A 22916-nucleotide genomic window follows, 5' to 3' on the forward strand; every position below is an offset into this window, starting at 1 on the left:
TCCTTCCTGACAGCTAAGGATGCTGGGGTGGCAAATGGGTGCTGGGCACGAGCCATGCACCAGGCACCCCACTAAGTACTTTACACATCATCTGTCTGATCCCCCAGATGTCTCCCCAGAGTGGACATCATCAACCCCAATACACAGCTGAGGAAATCAAGGCGGGAAAGCAGGGAGATTTGTCCAAGGTCACCAGGCTAGGAAGCAGCACTCAGCTCAGGTGGCTTGCCTGTCCCTGCCTTCTAACATCTCCCGCCCTCCCCGACACACTGAGGGGAAGGGAGGTGGGGGAAGGAGTGTTGCAGGTGTCAGATGAGCTCTTGGGAAATGGGGAGGACAGGAGCTGGGGGAATATGTCACAGTCAGGGTCCCCCCTAGAGGCTGCCGCAAGGGCTCCTGAGGGCTGACGGTGCTCCGTCACTGGAGTAGTCAAAGGAGTCTCCAGCGTCCTGCCCCCTCCCCTCCCTGACATCCTTGCTGCCAAATGAAATCTGGCAGCTTCTGAAAATAGCTCAGCGCTGCAGCAGGCGCTCTGCCCGCCCTTCAGCAGGCTGGCACACAGCTGGGGGTGGCCACTGTGGGCAGATGCTGGCACACATCAAGCCGGGGGTGGGTGTCACACACGTAGCACACCAGGAGGCAAAGAGCTGGGGGCACGGGGCAGCTGCCATCCCTTAGCTCCCATGACTTTCCCATGCCTGTTGAGGCCAGGGTGGACCTGGAGTCAGCCTGGCATGTTTACCAGGCCTGAGGCACCCTGTCCAGCAGCAGTGAAATCATTAGTAGGTGTGAGGACATGCCCTTAGCCACTTTTGTCCACTCATATAGACAAAGAGAAACTCAGGAACAAGGGGAAAATGTCAAAATGTTGTTTACTAATATCTGGATATAAAACCCAGCAGTGTTTTACAAATAGTGTGACCACCCTATTTGACATGGTCTAGGATTTCCCTGCCCGTGAGAGAAGTGTAAGGAACCAGCAAACAGGCCGGGGGTCAGGCACTTGCCAGGCCCATATCAGGCGTTCAGCATTCTGAGGCTGCCTGGGCAGTGTGGGGCTGGGTGATCCTGGACCAGCAAGGAAGGGGTACTCTCTGCTCTGACTCTGCCAAAGCCAGGACCAGACCCTCTAAGCGTCACACAGCAGCCCTCCACTGCCTCGGGTCTGACCTGGAGTATAGAAAGAGACCCCTGATTAACGGGGAGCCTTTGGCCCTGCCCCAAGCTATCCACTCTCGCAAAAGTGCACCAAGAGACAACCCCTGCCATCAATCAAGACAGAGTAGAGGATGAACAGTTAAGGAAAGGCTTTCCTGCCTGGGATTTGGTGAGCAGGTGGGGGCAGGGTAACTGTTTTAGCTTTTGTCACAGTGACATTTCCAAAGTAAAAAAAAAAGGGTTAAAAATACCTCCCACTCACAGTGAGATGAGAGGCTACTCTTTGGGTGGGGGGTAGTAACAGGATGCTGGGCCCAGGGACTCTGTGCAAGGAGAACTCCAAGGGCCCTGTGGGACGGGGTTGCAGCAAGACAGGGCTGGACCACCCAGAGAGCCAGGCAGACTGACCCTGCAGCCTCAGGGAGACCAAAGAGGGGTGAGCCTGAGAGAGGCATGCAGCGTGAGGGAGAGCAGCCTCCCCAAGAAGGCAGGCAGACCCTCAATTGCCCCTCTCCCTCCCTTGCTCACTCACTCAGCATTCAGAGACAGCAACTCTGTCCCTGGTCACCATGACAACCAGTGGCCAGATGCCTTTCCCAAGGCCAGGCCCATCTGCCCACCCTCCAGGGAGCTGTTTCCACAGAAGGAGGGAAGCCCAGCCACAACTCCCAGTGGCCTAGACGTCTAAGGCCATGCCCGGGGCAGGACAAAGTCACAGTTCATTCAGGCCACTCTGGTCAAAGGCACTGCAGCTGCAGCAGGTGGCTCCCTAGCCCCCAGGTTTTGGCCCTTGTCTAGGGCCTGAACCTGGGCTGGAATTCTGAAGGATCAGGGTCACGTCCCCCCATCCTGAAGTTCCAAGTGACAAATTAAAACATAACAAAAATAATCCTTTTGTTAAAAACCATGAGCCTGGGCCCTCTGGGTCAGGGCCTCAGGCCCCTCCAGTGTGTCCTCCAGGCTGAGGCCCAGCTCCCCCACAGCCGCATGAGCTACTGATTGTTGCAGCCCTGAGAGGCCGAGGAGCTGCCTGCCTGCTTCTTCCTCCGCTTGTTGAGGAGCCGGTTGTTAGAGGTCTGCAGGTCCTTGATCTTCACCTGGTCATAGTCCACTCGCATGGTTGCCAGGGCACTGGTCATTTCCTCCTGGGGACAGATGTGGGGGGAGGGCAGGTACACTGACCTCAAGAGACATCACCTCCTGCCTGAGTAGCCCCTTAATAATATCAGTGATGGCAGTAACCATCTATGCTGCCCGAGTGTCCCCTGTGTAGCCAGCACTGGGCCCATCCCTTTGCCCCATATGATCTTCACTCTAGTTCATTGTGGTAGACACTGAGCTTATCCAAAAAAGCACAGAAAGTATAGTGACTCCCTGGGACCATACCAAGGGTAAGTAGGACAGGGACTTGGACCATTGTCACCTGCTCAGAACCACAAGGCCTGCAGGGGATACCATTTGCTGTGCACCCAGGGCACCAGCGCCTGAAGATTGTGCCCTGGTTGCCCCAGGCTCTGAGCTGCTGCCCCATAGGCTCAAATCTGGCCTCCCCTAAGTCTAAAATCAGGCTGACCACCCTCCCAAATGTTGCAAATCATAGGAGGGATTATGGCCAAAGCTTGGTCGGTTTGACCCCAAAGCCCCCCTTCACTGAGGGCGTGAGCCAGGAGCACCACCCTGAATGGGGTAGTGCAGCCCAGTGCTCCAAGTGCCACGGTCAGACCGCGGCTGCAGTCACTGACATAAGGTGAGAGGGGCCGAAGACCCACGTTCTGGGTGGTCACCACCGTGGAGTCCCTTTTTCCAAAACCCTGCTACTTGCAGGGAGGCTAAGGGAGAGTCCACTCACCTTGACTTCATCCCAGTGGTCTTTGTCCTCCTGCAGCACTCGGGCTGTGTGGAGTGGAGTCTGTGGCACCACCATCAATTGCTGGAAGGAGTCCCAGGCCCGTGGATCAGAACCTGCGGGCACCCGGGACAACGCTGGCTGCCCCACCCCACCCCCTTTCTTCCAGTCTCAGATGGGGAAACGGAGACTCAGGGAGGTGAAGGAGCCTGACATGAGCGGTGGCAAAGGCAGGTTATAGGTGGGGCACTACTGCACATCTGTGGCCCACGGCAGGGACTCCGGAGCCATCACTCTTCTGGCAGCCCTGCTCAAGCTCAACACCCTGCCCACCATAGGACGAGGTGGCACTCACGTTGATCCAGGGATGGTTCATGAATTGTGTGATGGTCAGCCTCTCTGTGGGGTCTGTCTTCAGCAGGAGGCGGATCAGCTGCTTGGCTAGTGAAGAGAGGGGAGTGGTGAGGATGCGAAGTTCCTCAGAGCCAGTCCCCACCTCCCAGAGACCACCAGCTCTGCACACACTCCCAAATTCCTAACCCACAGAAACAGCGAGCTAATAACTGTTCCTTGTTTTTTTTTTTTTTTTTTTTTTTTTTCTTTTTGCGGTATGCGGGCCTCTCACTGTTGTGGCCTCTCCCGTTGCGGAGCACAGGCTCCGGACGCGCAGGCCCAGCGGCCATGGCTCACGGGCCCAGCCACTCCGCGGCATATGGGATCCTCCCAGACCGGGGCACGAACCCGTATCCCCTGCATCGGCAGGCGGACTCTCAACCACTGTGCCACCAGGGAGGCCCTGTTCCTTGTTTTAAGGCATTAAGTGTTTGGGGTAATTTGTTAGGCTGCAATAGATAATTGATATGAGGCAGACTTGTTTGTGGTCTCCAAAGGGAAAATATAAACAGGAGTTAGAGGAAGTTTTGAGGAGGCAGGTTTTGAGCCCATTTGGCAGATATAGAAACTGAGATTCAAAAAGGTTAGGTGACTTGCCTAGGACCACAAAGCTGGGATGTGGGGGAAGCTAGGATCTGAATATAGGTCGGTTTGACACCAAAGTGTTCTCTCCCAGAAGGAAGGCTTATGGAGTCCAGCGGAGCAAGCTGGGGCAGAGATTCACTCACCATCCTCAGAGACCTCCGACCACTCAGGATTGGGGAAGCCATACTGGCCCAGGCGGATCCTCCTCTTCATCCCCGGGGAGATGGCCTGGCCCGTGTTGGAGTAGAAGGGCGGGTAGCCGCATAGGCTGGGGGAGGGCAGAGGTCATTCGGCACAGGTGTGGGGGAAGCGCCAGGGTGGACCCATTCTCCTCCCCCAAGACCCTGACTGGGGAGACAGGCAGCCAGACACCAAGGCAGTAATACCAGCCCTCAGAACTCTGGTGTTCATCCCAGGACCACCATCTGCCCTTGGCATGGGGAGGCCTTCAGGGAGCCTGAAGAAGAGGTGTCCCATGACCAGAAGGGAAGGGCAGCCTCCTTGAAGAGTGACCCGCTCAAGCCCCTCACCAAGGATGGCGGGGGCAGAAGTGGTTCTGAGGGTACACGGGGTTGCAGGAGATGGATGGTACTCACAGGATGTACATGATGACGCCCAGGGACCACATATCACATGACTTGTCATACTTCTCTGGACCCAGGACCTCAGGAGCTACCAGGGCAGAGGGCACAGGAGGGGCCTCAGTCCCAAGGGTCCTCAAGACCAAGCAGGAGCCTAAATCCTGGACAAGGTGGAGAGCAGGTGCCCAAGCTGGGGGATGGGGCAGACCAGATTGGTGTCTGGCACCTTCTGGGAAGGCAGCATGTGTGTGAAGTTGCGGGAGGAAAAGCAGCTCCCAGATAAAATAATCCCAATTTAGACTGGGCTGTAAGAAATGATAGCCTCCCAGCTACTTTGGGCCATCTCAGTCTTGGTGTGGGAGGAGAGGGAGAGGAGGGCAGTCTGGGGTTTGATGGGGTCCTGCCGTAGGTGAGAGGGCCTCAGCCCACCAGCTGCCCTCTGTCCCTTGCCTCCTGAATGTACAGCCTAGGTCATGGGTAAGGAGGGGCCACGGCCAGGGCTCTGGGTTCCACTGTCAGCCTGGCTACCATCCATGGGGCCTTGGTCTTCCCATCTGTTCAATGAGATGGGTAGGCCAGAAGATTTCTAAGTCAAAATACTGCAAAACACATTCTGGTAAACAGTGCCATTCCAGCTGTCTCAGGGGGCTTCCCACCCCTTAAACTGCTCTTGGAAGGCTTGGAAGGCTTATCCTGAGGGAGAAGAGCTCTCTGTAAAACGAGTCATTACCCCACTCTCCAGGAAGGGGCACTTTCAGCAGGGGCTTCTCCAGATCTGGGGGCTGCCCGCTCACAGAGGAGCAGGGAGCTTTTCCAGGAACCGTCGGTATGTGCACAACCCCGGGTCCCATCCATGCCCTCACCTAAGGGACCCTCTCCCACAAGGCAGGTGGCTGGTACCCTGCATCCCTCTAATGTAGGAGGAAATGCCTGCCCACTTTCTGAATATGACTCCCAGGAAGATAAAAACCAGAGAAAAACAACCGCAGTTGGGCTCCATCCCAAGCTGATGGCAGCCTTTTATCACGTATATATTTAGAGCCGCTGTGATGTCATTCAGCTCACAGGCCACAGCCAGAATTTTCCTGGATCTATTTTCAAAAGCAGAAGCTGAAGTTTGGGAGAATATTTTTGCAACCTCCGGCCCCCCAGTCACCGCCTCCTCGCAGACAGAATCCTCCCCTCCCTCCTCACTGGGCTTTAACCCTTTGGCTTCTGCACCCCACTGGCTGCCCCACACCACAGCAGGGTGAGGCGGGTGTGGTAAAGAGGTACAAACCATATCCCAAGGACTCACCCACATAATAGGGAGTGTAGCAGGGAGTCTGCAGGGCATTTTGGGTGGTCTCCTTGGCAAAGCCAAAGTCAGTAAGCTTTAGTACCCCATCTTTCTCCTTGGACGTGTAGAGCAGGTTTTCAGGCTGGGCCAGGAAGAGAAAACATTAGTCTGGAGTTAGGCACCAGGTGGGGGCAGAATCTTCCCTCATCCAGACTGATGCAGGAGGAGCCAGGTCCATCTCACTAAAAAGACCTGGGTCTTGGCAACCAACAACATAGGCCAAATATGGAGGAGACTAATGTGGCTGAGAGGTGACACCTCATCTCACAGAAGGGAAACTGAGGCAGTTGTTCAACCAAGGCTGCAGATAACCGAGTGCCATGGAGAGCCCAAGGGCAGGAAATTCTGAGCTTGAGTTGGTGATGCTGCCTTGAGATGCCAAAATGAGGGTTCTGGGGGAAGGTGGGCTGCAAGCGAGCCAGTGCTGCCAAGCACACAGCCTGTACCCAGCCCAGAATGAGCCTGCAGGACAGCCCCCCTGAGGTTACTCTGGGAGCTAAGACCCCAGGAGCTGCACAGAGGCCATCCTTCCTGGTTGCAGAGCACAGAGAGTCTGAGGGATGAAGGCAGTGGGGAATCTGCATGGAGGAGGCAGTCCTGAAGCTGTTCTTTTTTTTTTTTTTTTTTTTTTTTTGCGGTATGGGGGCCTCTCACTGTTGTGGCCTCTCCCACTGTGGAGCAACAGGCTCCGGATGCACAGGCTCAGAGTCCATGGCTCACGGGCCTAGCCGCTCCACGGCATGTGGGATCTTCCCGGACCGGGGCATGAACCCGTATCCCCTGCATCGGCAGGCAGACTCTCAACCACTGCACCACCAGGGAAGCCCTGAAGCTGGTTTTTAATGAATGGGTAGGACCTAGGCCCATGGAGAGGAGTGGCAGAGCTGGGGTAGAAGGATGGGTGTTAGATGGAGTTCCAGTTTGGAGCCAGTGAAAGCTATTTCTCAGGTCCTGTTTGAGATGATCCAACCTTGGACTGGGATTAAAAACAGGGAAGCAGTTTTGGTCTGTACAAAGGAATCTTCTCGGCAGAAGGCTTTTCTCCCCTTGGGAGAAAAAAAGGAAGCCAGGGCCAAAATAAAGCAATGGTTTATTTTGCAAAATAAAGCAAAGGTGAGACTGTTGTGGCTCCCCGTGTATCCAAAATCAAAGAATAACTGTATGGGTTGGCAGTAGTCAGCCAGAGGAAGAACCTGATGCAGCAGCTGGGCCCTCAGGTCTCCTCTGCCCAGTCTTAGGAGGAAATAAACCTGGGGGTGTCATGCTCTAAGTGTGGGGCTGAGGGCCCAGGAGTTGCAGATTCTACTCTGATGGTGGCTGGCACATGGATGTGTGTTCATGTGTGTATGTAAGGCTGCCTCGGTTTGCATTTCATCCATCTGATCTTGATCACCTGTAAGAGTCAGTCCTCCCTGGATAGGAAGTTTGGAGAGAACATCTCTCAAGCCCATCCACTGGAAGGGCAAGCAGGTCCAGCAACTGGGATTACCTCAGCTCCTTCATCCAGTGCCCAGCAAATGGCTTCTTTCCCCTAAAATGTTGACATTAGAGGGCTCCACCTATGGAAACTATGGCTGTTACTTCACAGAAGCCCCAATATTGTAAGGCAGCCCCTTCCTGAGGCCTGGCACATTGTCACCACAAAATCCTTGCTGAATGAACAAATGAATGCATGAATCCCAGTGCAGCAACTGCACAGCCTTGAGCAAGACAATCTCTCTCTGAGCCTCGGTTTCCTCATCTGTCAAATGGGTAATGGCACCCATCTCACAGGGCTGGGTGAGGATTAAATGAGATGCTTATCAGGACTACTGGCTTGAAGTAGGCATTCAATTATTCTTATGGCTATTGGGATTATACAGTGTTTGAAGGAAACAAGGAGACCCATCTGGCTAGAGCAGAATGAATATGCTGGAACCATGGGAGAAAAGGTTGAGAAGAGCAGTCTTGGCCAGGGGGAAGAGGCCTTGAATGCCAACCGAGGAACGTGGTCTTCATCTAGTGGATGCTGGGACCATTGAGGGTTGTAGATGGTACTCTTTTCCCTGGTCTCCGAACCTGGATCCTGAAGCCTCACCTTGACATCTCGGTGGGCAATGTTCCAGCTGTGCAGAAACTGGATAGCGGTGCCAATATCCCGCATGATCTCTGCAGCTTCTGCAAACAGAGACAGAGGAGAGGGTCACGGATGTCAGTCAAGGGTCAGGCAGCCTAGGGGGCCCCACCCCATCATCCCTCCTGGGAAAGCACAAGATGGTGCACTCCTCCCACCCAGGGCCCCCATCCCATACCCACACCCTGGTCACCCTAGTTTCCTCTGGGGATGCCCTCATCTCATCTGGGGCTCTTTCAGCAGGCCTGGGCTACCTCTCCCCAGCTCAATTGTTGGTTGGCACCAAGAGGCATGGAGTCCTCCATCCCAAGGCCATGGAGAGCCCATCTCTGACAAGGTGTCACAGACTCACAGAACCCCTTGGGAGATAAACACTCTGTCCCACCCTCTCTTATTCAGCTGGGGAAACTGAGGCACAGAGAGGAGCAGGGCCTTGCCCAGCATCACAAAGAAACTCTGTGTGAGCCATCTCAGCCCAAATCCCCAGTGCAGCTACACGTACACACCTCTCTCAGTGAAAGCTTGGTCGCCACGCTCCTGAATCCTGCTGAACAACTCACCGCCTTCCATGCTATTAGAGAAAGTGGGCAGGGAGGAGGAGAATCAGGCATCAACCTGCCCCTGCCCCGAGTCATGGGCCCAGGCCTCCAGCCCTGCTGCTCTTCTGGGGAACGGTCACCTTCAGCCTCCCTGTGCCTTGCAGAGCCTGGTGCAAGGTGGGCTGTTGGCTTGGGTGGGTTGAACTCAACTCTTAGAACTAGGGATCTTAACCAAGGAGCACCTGTGTTCCCAGGGGCACTGCCCCTACCTGGCAGCCCCACCCTCATCCAGATTTCCCCAAGTGAGGAAGGAGATGTCAGTTATCATCATCATGGCCACTGTTTTCTGAGCACCTACTGTGTGCTGTGCCCTGGGCAAACCCTTTTTGTGCACTGCTGTGTAATCCTGGACTGGTCCCTTCATCTCTCAGTGCCTCACCTTCCTCTTCTGTAAAACAGGGATTATAGCACCAGCCTCACAGAGTTGTGAAGATTGATTCAGCAATACACATAGAGCACTTAGAATGAACAGGGTGAATGCTACATTAAGATCTCCCTCCACATTTTACATGGGAGTTACAGCGATTCAGAGAGGTTAGCAGTTGCCCAAGGTCACACAGCTAGTGGGTGGCAGAGCCAGGATCTGAACCCCAAATCTGACTCAAGAGCTGCTACCCTGTGGTGTGAGGGGGAACTTTAAAGGCAGACAGGGAGGAGCTGGAGGCCAAGACACAGGGCCCAGGGTCTGAGGAAGGTTAGGGTTGAGCCACAGTGCTTGTGGGAGAAGCCCAGGGTGGAGGAAGCCGCTGGCTCCTGGATCTAGGCCCTGATCACCCAGCACCTGGTAGGGTCGTGGGAGCACCAATCCAGGTGGGAAGGAGAAAGCTGAGAGGACAGTGTACTTCTCACTCTTCCCCACATCTCTCCCCCACCCCCTACATTCAACTCTTCCAGCCCCTCCTCACAGAGTGGAAATCATACCCAGGGAGGCCACATTAGAGCCCCTGTGGATTTCTTCCCACCCTTGCAGGAAGGCCCTTGTGGCCAGCTGCGCAGGTCCACGACCCTTCAGAGGCTGGGGGGGCCTCCCGGAGATGCTATCTGAAGAACAGAGACAGCTCCTAAAGAATGGCGGGAGCCTGGGGGCCACAGGGGTGTAATGAGGCGCTGAGGCAGGGTGGGCCAGCATACCATTCCATGACGACGAGGAGACAGCGTCTGTTGTGATGCATGTTCTCATACACATCCAGGATGCGCACAATGTGGGGGCCGCCCGAGGCTTGCCAGTGGTGGTCCACCTCCTGCCGGGCCTTGGGGCTGTCATACAGGAGCTGAGGGCAGGTAGGCACAGAAAGTGTCAGGCCTAAAATCCACTTCCCCTACTGGAGCCACGCAGTAGTGCCACTGCCCTCACTTTGCAGACAAGGACACGTAACCTGAGAGAGGCCTGTGACCTGCCTAAGGTCCCCCAGTTTATGAAGGGCAAAATGAGGATTCAAATCCAGGTTTTCCTGATTGGTGATCCAATGAGTCTCTGGACTTGATTGAGGGTCAGCTTCAAGCAGCTTAGCTGGTAGCTCAGGAAGCCCTGGAAAGTAGCTGAAAGCTTGGAAGGGCTCAGAGGCCAGAGAAGCCCCTGCCTCCCTTCTTGGGGACAGCAATTGAGGTGGAAATTGAGTGGACTTCGTAGAAAAATCACACATCACCTGTGAGACCCCAGGCCAGGAGCCACACATCCCCAGAGCCTCATTTTTACAGTGAGATGGCATGAGGGTTGTGGACCAGAGGTAGAGGTTGGCGGCAAGGAGGATCCTGCTCGAGGGAAGTGACCGCCTGGTGGGGTGAGGTCTGGGCTTGGAGCTAAATTCCTCCAATGACTCACTGTGACCTCAAGCAAACATTCATGGCTCCAGCCCACAACTCTGTAAAATGGAGTAATAATAGTCATCCCCACAGGATGCATCACATCAAGGCAGGCAGCACGTGGGTGGGCGTCAGGATCCTTGTTCAGGTTAACTCAGCCCTGGGCTGTGGCTGTCAACCTTACGGCCAATCACCAGAAATGAGCAAGACCCTGAAGTGGCCATGCTCAGAGGAGGTGTAGGGGGTGGAGAAGTCAGCCTGCAGGGTGAGGTGGCCCAGAATGGGGAGAGCAGGGACAAGCCATCCCCTGCGTAAGGCTGCTCACATTTGCTTCCTGGCTGAACAGGGCTGAAGACCAGGGTTGGAACCCAAGATAGGCTCAGACCAGCTCCATCTTGCTCAGTACCCGCCGGACCCTGGGCCACCCTGGGCCTTGCTTTCTTCTTCCGCAGGATGGTTTCCCCTCTGCCAGGGCATGTGTGGGCAGGCTCTGGGACCAAGCTCCCTAGGCAAAGATCAACTGGGGCGGAAATGAAGGCAGTGGGTCCCTGCATCTGCTTGCCCCTTGGTCTCTGGAGCTTGATCCTAGTGTGGGGTGCAAGGAGCTGGGCAAGCCCCTCCACCAGCTCCGGGGTTCCTTCTCCACTAACCAGTTCAGAATTGGGGTGTGCATGGAGACGGCTGTATGCAGACACTCCCAGCCTGGAAACCATGGATCCCTTGCTCATGCTGCCTTTGCCTCCTCTGTTCTGCCCACACAGCTCCCATGTACCGGCTTCTTACTTAACAGCACTGTGGGTAGAGGCTTGGTCACCCCCACTCACCACATCAGCTCCCCCCACCACACTGTGTCCTGAGGTGACTCAAGCCAGGGGCACCTCAGGCTTTAGCCACAAGACCAAAGATGCACCATCCTCCCTCCCTGCTCTGTCCTCTCTGCACCCCTTCTCTGCTTGGCCTCCTAACACTTCTCCCTGCCTCCTGCCACCTCTTCCCTAGCCCACCTGACCATGTCCTGCCAGGGCCCCCAGGCAGGCTCCTGGACCCTCTCCTCACTCTGCCCTGCTTCTGGTACCCGGCCCCGGTACCAGGGTCCTCTCTCTTCTCTCCTAAAATCCCAAGCTCACAGCTGAAATGCTTTCGGTGGGGTCCTCAGCCCTACCTCTTTCTCTCTGGTCCTTCACTACCTATCCCCACCCCCACTCTAAATCGCCAGCCCTAGTGCTCCAAATAAAGGCCACCTCCTTGCCTGGCATCCAGAGCTCGTCTTCCTTTCCCAGCTCATTTCCTGCTACCCTGGCCCCAGAGCACTTGATTCTGGTCAGAATGATGTATGTTCTGATTCCAAACAGGCCTCACTCTCTGCCTATGCCAGGTGCACTCTTGCTCCATCTCCTCTACTGGGCCAACTCCCTTTTTCTGAGGAAGGTTTTGGTGTCAGTTCAGATGTCTCCTCCTCTGGAAAGTGCTCCCAGCACCTCCCTCAGTGGTTTTTGCCTCTGTACCTCCACCAGCCTGGAAGCAGCTTGAAGGTACAGACAGGTCAGGATTACCTGGGAGTCCCCGGCTGGGGTCTGGCAGAAAACACTGGGCTCCTGAACAAACAAAGGATGGGATGATGGGCATGGGGCTGGAAGGAGACCGGGGTGTGAGAGGGAAGGGAGGAGGAAGATGGATGGCCTGAGCCTGCACCCTGTGCTTCGCTGAGGAGGAGAAGCAGGTGGAGCTGTCCTGAGCTGGAGCCTCTCAATGCCTCCCACCCTACTCAGTCCATATTTAGGATCCCATTTACCACATGGATTAAAATAGTCCTTCTCTGAGTGCCAAGGCCCTGAGAACAGGCACAGGGGTGGGGAGAGAACTGCCCCTAGAAAACACAATAAATGCCTCCAGGTCTCTCTAAAGGGGAGATTACAGAGCCCTGCACCTGGGCCCACCCAGGGCCAGCTGCCAAGAAACCTCCAGGGCTGTCTCTCTTGATCTCTCAGGGTGACCTTGAGTGCAGCCCCAAACCTCTTAGAGGCTCAGTGTTCTCATCTTTCTTCCCCCTTGCCAAAGTCTTCTCCTCTCCTAGGAGTATCCCCAAAGACACCTCCTCTCAGAAGCCCTCCCTGACAACGTGTCTAAAGAGGACCTCGAGGGTCCTTATTCTCCCTTCATCCTTTATTTTTCTTTCTTTCTATATATGCTTTTTTATTGAGGTATACTTTACATACACAGATCTCAAGAGTCTAGTTCAATGAATTTTGACAGTTGCATACACCCTGTGACCCACACCCCCATCAAGACAGAAAATGTTGCCAGCTTCCCAGAAAGCTCCCGCATCATCACCCTTTTTTACTCCCTCCTGTGCATCACTTGCTCACGACCTACAATTAACTTGTTCCTTTGATAACTCTTTTAAAAAACACACACACATATAGACGTTACACTTTCAATATGCCTGGCTCTGTTCTGAGCACTTGAGAAACATTAGGAGGAAGGGACTTTATTACCACCATTCTTTAGCTGAGGAACTGAGGCACAGCGAGGTGAAATAACCGGCCCCAGATCATGCAGCCGTTTCCCCAGTCAGGCTGGCATTGTGCTGCCTCTGGCCTCAGACTGTGGGCCCCCAAGGGCAGGGCCAGTCTGCCTGGTCACCTCTGGGTCCCAGTACTGGCACAGAGCACTGGCTCAAATAATATCTGTAGATTTCATGAACAAATCTATAAAGTGGGGATAAAGGGAAGAAACCCTCACAACCAATCATGAGGAGAGAACAAGATTAAATTGAGGACCCAGGAAGGCTCAACAAATGAAAGACATGACAACCTGGACAGACTTCCTCCCCACTGTACCTAACCTACCCTCTCTGGTGAACTTTACCTCCTCTTCCAAGGAGCCCATCCTGACTCCTCCAGCCCACAAGGCCATTGCTACAAGTTGGCTTCATTCATGCAAGTATATGAGGCTTCACTATCCTTCACGAAAGGTGTCCCCAAGCAAGAGCCCCGTCTTCCCAGGCATGGGAATGAGTACAGGGCTAAGAGACAGGAGCCCCAGGTTCTACTCTTATTCTCAGCGTGACCTGGGACCTTTTGCCTCTCTGTGTCTCTGTTTCCCTTGTGTTAAGATGCAGGGCTTGGGCTAGACTGGGGGGGATGGGAACCACAGGGAGGACCTCTGGTCAGGGGCTCCTTGCAAAGTGGGGTCAGTAGCCCCACTCCCACAGCACTGTCCCCATGGAGCAGCCTCTGGTCTCCACTGACCCCGTATTCAAATGCCTGAAGCTGCTGGGGGCCACCCGGTATCTTGGTCCCCAGCCACAGCTGGGAAGAAAAGAAGATGGGGTGACCTTCTGACAATGCAACATACCCGTACCCCATCCTCACTCCCATCCTACATCCCCTGAGCCCCCCAGGGGTTCACCAAAGCTGGAGGGCCTGTGATGGCTCCTGGACAGCTCCACAGCTCCAGCTACTGCCCAGCAGGCTCCCTTATATGCCTGTGAGACGGAACCCTGGCTTCCTCCTAAGGGAGGGCTCCCAGCTCTCCTTGAGTTGTGGGCCCCCACTGAAGTTACACAAACATCGAATTTGAGACCATATTTCTTTGATCAAATGACAATGCTCTAGCCTCAGTCTTTGATTATGTGGTTTCCACCTCTCCCTTCTCCCCTTACTCTCCTTTGCCAAATTCTCTCACCTACCCCCAGAGCCCGTAGCCAGAGAGCCGAGACCCCTGCCAACCCCACCAGACAGTGGACCCCAGCAAAGGTTGAGGGCAGAGGGGCCCACGCCCCTCCAGCTCTCCAGGTGGAATGGGAGCCTCAGAACTGGCCAGGCCTCCTCCCTATCTCCACGCTGTGTCCCTTTCCACCCAAGCACAGGGTTTACATGTAGGTGGAGGAACTCTTGAGTTCGGGAGCTGGGAAAACAACAGCAGCATTTGACTGTTTGGAAAACAATTTACAGTTTACAAAACACTCTTTTCCCTTATCTCATGGGAGTGCTGGTGCCACCCTGTGAGGCAAGCAGGGCGGGGACCATCAGCCCCAATTTATAGAGTGAGGAAAATGAGGCTCTGAAGGATGAAGTCATTGCCCTGGGGTCACCAGGCTGGAGTAAGGTAAGGCTGGACAGGGAGGAGAACAGGACTCCTGAGAGAGCATCCAGACAACCCCTCCCTGAGGGGAAATGAGAGGACGGGGTGGCCCTGAGTCAGAGAGGCACTGGCCAAAACTACTACTTGCAAGACTTGGGAAACTTGTTCTGAAATAAATGTGTGCATAGGTGCATGGGTGTGTGCACGAGCAGGGATGTGAGTAGGGGTGTGTGTGTGTGTGTGCATGGAAACATCGGTAAATGTACACGAGTACGTGCACATAAGGGGTGTGGGCGTGTACGGGTGTATGTGGTATGGGGCTGGGAAATGTGTGTCAGTGTGTGGGCCATGGTATGTTTGTGTCTCTAGACTCTGTGATGTTGATTTTGATCCCCTCAGAGAATAAGGCCCATCCATCTGTCCATTTATTTGTCCAATATTTTCTATTTCTCTGAAGTGCCTAGCAGAGAACTGGGCACAGAGAGGTGCCCAAGAAAGACTGGGGGTCTTGCTGCTACAACTCAACCTGTGACAGCCTTTTCTGGGCAGGTGACCAAGCCTAGACCCTCTGCTCAGACCTCCTCTCCCACTGAGGCCCCATCTCCACTGCAGGAGCCATCACCTCACATTGCCCAGAGCTGTAAAAGTACTCTGTCTGCCTTCCTAGAGCATCAAACAGAGCTGGGATGTCTGCAGTGACTCTGTAAGACACAGCCTTGGGACCAGCCCCCAACACCCTTCTTCACCCTTCTTCCCAGGCCCACATGCCCACCCACACAGCCAGCGTCCACATCCAGCTCACCCCAGGATGAGCTCTTTTCAAGTAAGTGTTCACAGTACCTGTCTCACACACACACACACACACACACACACACACACATACACACGAGGCCCCAAGGCCCCGGGCTGGACAAGCAGCCTCTCCCACTCCATCCCAACCTCCACATTCCCAGCCAATGAACCTGCAGCCCAGGCCAAACTGCTGTGGCCTGTGCCGGAACACCCACTCCTTCCAGGGGAAGACAGCTGGTTTATAATCTCTCCCATCAGTGAAGCAGCAGCAAATGAAAAAATATGAACTCTGGATTTCATGACAGCCCACAGCTCAAGAGACATTATTAACCCTACAGCAAAGGGAACCTCATGGAGGCCAGGGATCCACTTCCTCTCACTGCTCTGTGGGCCACTAAAGTCCCATTATTTCCACTTTCTTGGGATTCCAGCTTGGTTTGATGCCGGAGGATAGAGAGGAGAGAGGCAGGAAGGACTGCTGTGTCCCCCAACACCTTCTCTCCCACCCTGCGGGTCTCACCCCAGCCTCAGGCAAGGGCAGGCTGGAACACTCAGGAGCTGCATCTCCAGGCTGTCAATTACACCAGTTACACACGCTCAGCGCCAAACACTCAGGCAGTAGAACTGAACAGAATATTATGGGAAAATCTAGGTTTGCGACTCATTTTTTTCACTGTGGAGAACCCCAATTCTCTACAGAGGGAAGTTATAGATGAGAAAAAGCACTTTGAATTTACTAAACTCCCTCCTTGTTAAGAGTTTTTCAACTCAGCCATATCTGAGGTCCCTTCTGGCTCCCAGTTCTGTAATTATTTGGGATTATTTTCCCATGGGAACATATCTCTAATTTTATGAGAGACACCACTGGAAGAGCAGGATTCATTTTACAGCCAGCTGTTGAGACCACCCTGCCTTGTGCTGTGAGCAGCAGGTGGTTATTAATACTCTGCACCCTTGCCCCTGGCCAGCTAGTGGGACCCTTGCTGGCTGCTTTGCCTACTTAGAGCAGAGGCCATAGCCTCGGGATGGGGTGGTAGAGACTGACCTCTAGTTCAGGGTTTGAAGCAGGAGTTTCCTTTTTAAGGCCTCAGTATCTTCCTTATAAACCCAGACTCATCCCCCCGTCACTGACTTCACCCTCTCCCTCCCCACAAGGGCACCAATGCTATTTGGAGAGTTGCTGGTCATGTCAAATCTAACTTTTTAGCCCTGGTTTCAAATTAGAGCCTCAGACATGTGCCATTATTCTCTCATGCACTAATTTCCCCAGCTTTCGCAGCTCATTAAGAGAGCTAACTGAACCGATTTTGCAGCTATGGATTAGTTGGCCCCATGCCAGATCAGACCTCACTTCGTTAAGTTCTGGCCATATCCTGTCCTCCGTCTCACCCTGTCTGTTCACTTCTCCTCCTCAGCAGCTTAAGTTCCAGGGAGGTCGGCTCACATGATCTACTGACCCCAAATGCCCAGGCCCCAGCTGAACGCCTAAGGACTGACGGAGTCAGGACAGGGATAGCACACCCTTAATAACAACCGTCCCTCCCTGGTGCTTGGCCACTGCTGTGTTGGCCACAGTGATTGGTCATAGATACGACCTCACTCAGTACTCATCACATCCTGAGAAGAACCAGCATCATCCTTTTCCTGTGGGGAGCCTGTGACTCCGAGAGGTTAAGTGACTTGCTCAAAGTCACATAGCTGGGTAGTGAGAGTCAAAACTTAGATCCAGACCTGTTGGCTTCTAGGCAGTGAGGGCGATGCAGGCGGCTGCTTTGTTCCTTTCATGTGTGGAGCTTGGCCCCACAGCCCTGGGGCTAGATCAGGCTCTGCCCCTTGGCGGTCATTACAACGGTGGTGGATGTTCACAGAGCCCCTGCCATCTGCCAGGCATGTTACACACCTGTTAGCTCTTGCCCTTCAAAAAGGGCATTACTGGGGCTTCCCTGGTGGCGCAGTGGTTGAGAGTTCGCCTGCCGATGGGCACGCAGGTTCGTGCCCCGGTCCAGGAAGATCCCACATGCCACGGAGAGGCTGGGCCCGTGAGCCATGGCCGCTGAGCCTGTGCGTCCGGAGCCTGTGCTCCGCAACACGAGAGACCACAACAGTGAGAGGCCCCCGTACCTCAAAAAAAAAAAAAAAAAGGGCCTCACTGACCATCACTTTCAGCTTAGAAGACTAAGACTCAAGGATATTCTATAGCTTCTCTGGGTCGCATGGTTCACACATGGCCACCTCTGAGTCCAGGAGTCCTTTGGACACCAGGATTCAACCCTCATGCCCAGGGAGGACTGCACATTTTACAGATGTCTTCCTGACCCCTATAAACATTTACTGGCCCTGCCTGGGGGCCAGGTCTGGAGCTGCGGCTAGGAATGCTGCCACAGGCACTCCATACTCAAGGATTTGGGGGTCTATGGATGAGATACTGCCGATTAGGATGCCTGATGAGGATGTAGGCCCTAGGGAATTGCGCCTGGCTCCTTCTCTTCCCTTCTCCTTTCTTTCCAGATCCAGAACCTGGCAGAGCAGGCAAGATGGGGAAGGCCAGCCCCGGGAAGAAGGAGGGCCCCCAAACAGCTGCTCCCATTCCAGGCCAAGGGTGGGGTACCTGATGGCCGGGGCAGGGGTGGGGGGACCAGGAGGAAGTGGCTGACTGGCTGGGAGCCTCCCTAATCACCTCCCACCAGAGTCCTGGGAGGGGAGGAAGTGGCTGGGGCTCTAGGCCCAACGTCTTTCCAGGAAGCTCTGCCAGCAGGAGAGCCAACACGCATTTTGAAATTGTCAAATCTCAGGAACACAAGAACTCCTTCAATTTGCTAAATTTTGGTGGCCTCTGTTTGTCTGCTTCCTCCCAGCCCCAGAAAACGTGGAAACAAAGGCAGAAGTGCCAGGTCTGGGGAGGAATAGGGATGAGAGGGGGAGGGGAAGAATGCTTCCAGAAAGAGGGAGCTAAGCTAGGCTCCCAGGCAGGGAAGGAGAGGACCAGTGGGAACATGAGTGCTAGCTGGAGCAGGCCCAGGTCCCAGTGCCCCAGGCCAGGGTCCATGCACTATGAAAGACCAGTTGTGGCCACAGGGCTCTGGGTCAGACAGACCTGCATGCCAGATGCAGAGGCCAGTTCCATCCTCCACTCACCTGTGGCTTTGGGCAGGCCATTCAACCTCTCTGAGCCTCACTGGCCCAATCTGGAAAATGGGGATAGTGACAGTACTCATGTTCCCAGGTGGCCACGAGGACAGAATGAGAACACACAGAGAGCTCAGATTAGCACAGTGCCAAGTGCACACTGAGTGGAAATAGGCTTTGAGGTTTGCTTGGCTTCAGGATTCCCCTGGGTCTTGCCCTGAGGTGGTCTCACACTCTTCACCTCCCTATTCTCCAGAATTTGGGGAAATTCAGGTGCAGCCTCTGGGACCCAGGGAGGCAGACTCCCTCCAAGCCAGCAGGTCACAGAAATGGTCTCAGATCCTGAGAGGTAGACCAAGAATCAAGTCTATGGAGGGCTTCCCTGGTGGCGCAGTGGTTGAGAGTCTGCCTGCCGATGCAGGGGACACGGGTTCGTGCCCCGGTCCGGGAAGATCCCACATGCCGCGGAGCGGCTGGGCCCGTGAGCCATGGCCGCTGAGCCTGCGCGTCCGGAGCCTGTGCTCCGCAACGGGAGAGGCCACAACAGCGAGAGGCCCGCGTACTGCAAAAAAAAAAAAAAAAAAAAGTCTATGGATACTGCTGCTATGAAAGGCTCAGTGAGGAGGGGCAGACCCTCCAGGGTGGGAAGATCATGGCTAATCTCAGGGGAGGGACCCTGGGGCATGGGAAGCAAGGTTGAGAGCTAGGGACCTAAGTCAGGGAACTAACCCAGCCCTCAGCTTTGGCAGACTGGAGGAGAGGGCACATCCCCACTCTCCCAGGTGGCAAACACCTTTACATCTTCAACTCCTCCATGCATCCTTTTGGGCAATGTCCCCTTCTGCAAAGTGTGTGGTGACCTTGGACCTGTCCCCTAATATCTCCCTGAGCCCCAGTTCCTCATCTGTGAAATGGATATGCACTCTCCTCACCCATGGCAACGAAGGGAGGGGGGCAGCCAGGTCCGAGACTATCGGCACCTGCTTTACAGGCAGGGAAAGAGGCCCAGAAAGAGCTACAACCTCCTCCCCCTCCCGGAGGTTACACAGTGTGTAAGTAGCAGGATCAACTCCCTCTGCCCCAGGCAGGTGCCAGATCCCAGCATCCCACCCACAGCCTTCCCACAGGGGGCTGAGGAGAGGCCACACAGGTGCCTTGCGAGCCCCCTGAGTGCATACTCAGAGAGTCCAGCTTCTATTATCATCTAACTTCTTAGAGGAAAAAAGGATTTTTCTGTCAAAATCAGCTACATAATTGGTGAAATGTTACCCTGGTTCTATTTCTTCTGTGACAGTGTAAAAAGAAGACATCTTCCTCATAAGACTGGACAATTTTTAGCAAACGTAAGTGTTTTATTCTAATCTCAAAAATGTCTCTTCAATGGTCCCTCCTCATGAGGAGACCCCACCTTGGCCACAGAATCTGTGCCCCCAACTGGCCAGTTGTGCTGCAGTGACGCCCACATAGCCCGCGCAGGGCGACAGAGGACAGGCAGCGACCAGGGCGAGTGAGGTCATGCCCAGGCGACCCCTGCTGAGGCACCCAGCTTGCCATGCCTGTGGTCAGCTCTGGAGAGGGGACCCAACACACTCTAGCTCTCAGAAGAATGACAGCTGGTCTCTTTCCCCTGGAGGAGACGTTACAAAGATGACAAAGGAATAAGAAGTGGTGGGGGGGAGGATGGACCGCACCACCCCCAGAGACGTGGTGCAGAGACCCTTAGGAACCTTCTGACTCCACCCTCAGACCTGCTCTTCCCAAAGCCAATTTCATATCTGCTCTGCATCTCTCCCGCTTCCCTTGGCTTCATCCACGTCCCCGCAGCTCCCCACACAGGCCTGGGTGAGCACCGGCAGCCATCGCCCTACTCAGGCTCCTCCCAGGGGAGGCAGGGAAACTGGCTGCCCAAGCTTCCGGCAGACCTTGGCCCCTGGTCCCTTTCTCTCTCCTGCCCCTGTTCAGCTAGAAGGCTCCCAGGCCTCTGACACCCAGCTGGCTCCTGGGAAAATCTCGTCTCTGGAGCCGTAGCTGTGAGGAAGGGGAAGTGGAAGAGGGACGAAGGCCCCACCCTCTGGGAGGCCAGGGTGGCAGCCAGCCAGCACTGAGGGACACTCCGACCATGGGAATGGACTGCAGTGACTCACCCTCACTCTCTCAGGCCTTTCTAGGGTAAGGACACACCCTGGTACAGGCTCGGCTGACTCAAGGATTGAACCAGCCATAGAGCGCAGTACAGAAGGGTCTTCAAACCTGAGTCATAACCCCCTGAGCTCCTGTCCCTAGCAGAACACATACCCTGCTGGTGGTATCACCAAAGATGACCAGGTTCCCCTGGCAATACCATTGCTAGCTGGCTCAGGAGAGGCATCTCGGGGCACCCTCTAGTCAGCCTCCGCGCTGCCTGTCCTCTTGCAAGAGCGGCCCCAGCAGCGGGCAAGGGGGGCCCCACCACCTGCCTGCTTGCTTGGCACTGCCCACAGTCGCTGCCCACCCAAAGGGTCTTCACAGCCAGAAGGGGGGGCCCTTTCAAACAGAGCGCCCAGCCCCTCATATGGGGCTCATCAGGGGCAGACTGGCCTGGGAGAGGGGCCCAGCTCCTGATACCCACTGAGCCTGGCACACAGGGAAGGATGGCTGAGAGCCACCATCTGGCTGCCAGACAGGCCAGGGTTCCAGGGTTACTTCGCCTTCATGAATCTCAGTCTCTGCATCCATGACACGGGGGTGATCACAACCCATTCTTAAGAGTCTGCTGTGCTTGTGTTTAGCATGTCAGAAGCATTCAAGGGATAAGTGGGTGCTCTTATCCCCATCCCCACCCCTTATGCTGCTGCCTGCCAGAGGGCATGGAGAGCACCGGCCAGTCCCTCTGACACATCCTGAGAAGGGGGCTTGTTTATGTTGGGGAAACAGCTAGGGAACAAGCTATGAGCCCTTAGAGGCTGAACCCTTAGGAATGGGGCGATGAATGTGGCCGGTCAAGGCTCTGATCCTTCACGTTGAAAACAGACTGCGAGTTTTGCTGAGGTGGGGGTGAGGGCAGGTGCAGGGTGCAGGCTAAAGAGCCAGCTGCTCTGGGGTGCTTCTCCCAGCTAGTGCGGGGCAGCGCACAGTTGCACAGGCTGCACCTCGCATCTCAAGTCCTCCTAGCCCCTCTGCAGGCTCCTTCAGCTGGCTCCAGCCCCTTCTCTCCCCAACCTCAGCCCAGGAATCCTTGGGAGTCACAGTGCTCCTGGTCCTGCACCATTGTCCCAAGCAAAAGGCTCAGACCATTGAGCCGTAAAAGGAGACCCACAGGCAGAGGCCACAGCCAAGGCTGACCTCCCACACTCCACAGGAGGATGCCTCAGGTTACAGACTTGGCCCAGATGCTCCTGACTCCACTGCTCTGGTAGCAAACGCAGCCAGCAGCTGGTCGAGGCCAGGAGCAGGAGGAAACACTGTGAGCGGCATGGGCGCGGCAGTGCTCCTCCTTCCTGTCCTACCCCCACCCTGTCCCTAGGAGGTGGGGCAGACTTTCAGTGACGAGGATGAGTCCCGAACACCTGACCAGCCCCCATCTGTCCTCTGCCTGCCCGAAACCCACAAGACAGAGTGGCAGGGCCTGAGAGGGGAGGGACGGAGTGAGAGCAGGAGAAACAGAGATGGGAAAGAAGAAAGGAGAGGGACAAGGAGGCAAAGAAGACCGAAAAGGGAGAGCAGCACAAAGAGAAAGCAAGGACAAAGCCCTAGTCTAAAGAAAAGGGCAATCCTAATCCCAAACCCGCAAATAAACCCCAAATCAATTTTCTCAGTGTCTCTGGTCTGTCCAGCGCTGAAAAGGCCTCCTGAGGCTCCCTGTTCCCACAAACAACCGGCTGCCTGCCGCCTGGTACTCCAGCCCTAAACACACCCCCACGGTTCCCACAGAGCAGAATTTTAATCACAATTACACTGGCCCTAATCTACTTAGTTCCAAAAGGGCTGGGGGGCGGGGGTGGTGGTGGTGGTTTCTTTCACACCATTCTTTCCAACCCTGCGAGGAGCTGGCTTCCCCAGGTGCAGGGTGAGCCCAAGTGAGTCCTCATGAAGGCCAATAATGTGCCACCAAAAAATGCACCCAGGCCGCCCCAAAGGAGAGCTCTGCCCTCTCACAGTGCCTGCAGGCCCCAGCTGTCTCACAGCAGGAACCTGGGGATAGCTACCAAGACTGAATCCTGCTTCCCGCCACATATTCAAACCCTGCGTTCAACGGCACCCCAAAGACGATGGTTTTGCAAAAAATTCCGAAACTGCCTTTTTCCAAGGTTACTTGGGGAGAAAGTAGCAGAAAGGACTTCAAGCCCAGAGCCCTGCTCCTCTCTCAACCCCAGGCAGCCTCTCATGTGGAGCCACACAAGACCTCAAACAGGTGGGAGGGAGGGCAGCAGAACCAAAGTTCTCCTGGGAAAACATGGGAGCCTGTGGGAGCCCACCGGAGCGGTGGTCTCCCTGCCCTGAGAGCAGTAGACCCACC

The 22916-nt window shown here is 55.1% G+C and overlaps 1 protein-coding gene across 4 annotated transcripts in view; it reads right to left on the reverse strand.

Moving 5' to 3' along the window:
- Nucleotides 1–855: 855 nt before the first annotated feature.
- MAPKAPK3 (MAPK activated protein kinase 3) overlaps nt 856–22916 on the reverse strand; it is a 37319-nt gene continuing 15258 nt past the window's right edge. For all 4 annotated transcript variants that reach the window (XM_082638651.1, XM_082638650.1, XM_082638652.1 and 1 more), the window contains exons 3-11: nt 9746–9885; nt 8522–8586; nt 7980–8059; nt 5861–5984; nt 4579–4654; nt 4126–4250; nt 3360–3445; nt 3008–3088; nt 856–2303 (exon numbers count right to left, since the gene is read on the reverse strand). In XM_082638651.1, coding sequence (XP_082494777.1) covers nt 2151–2303; nt 3008–3088; nt 3360–3445; nt 4126–4250; nt 4579–4654; nt 5861–5984; nt 7980–8059; nt 8522–8586; nt 9746–9885 — 930 coding nt within the window. In that variant the 3' untranslated portion in view covers nt 856–2150. The remainder of the gene's footprint in view (nt 2304–3007; nt 3089–3359; nt 3446–4125; nt 4251–4578; nt 4655–5860; nt 5985–7979; nt 8060–8521; nt 8587–9745; nt 9886–22916) is intronic.

This window comes from Mesoplodon mirus (assembly GCF_964341445.2).
Source record: "Mesoplodon mirus genome assembly, chromosome: 12".
NCBI classification, from domain to species: Eukaryota; Metazoa; Chordata; class Mammalia; order Artiodactyla; family Ziphiidae; genus Mesoplodon; species Mesoplodon mirus.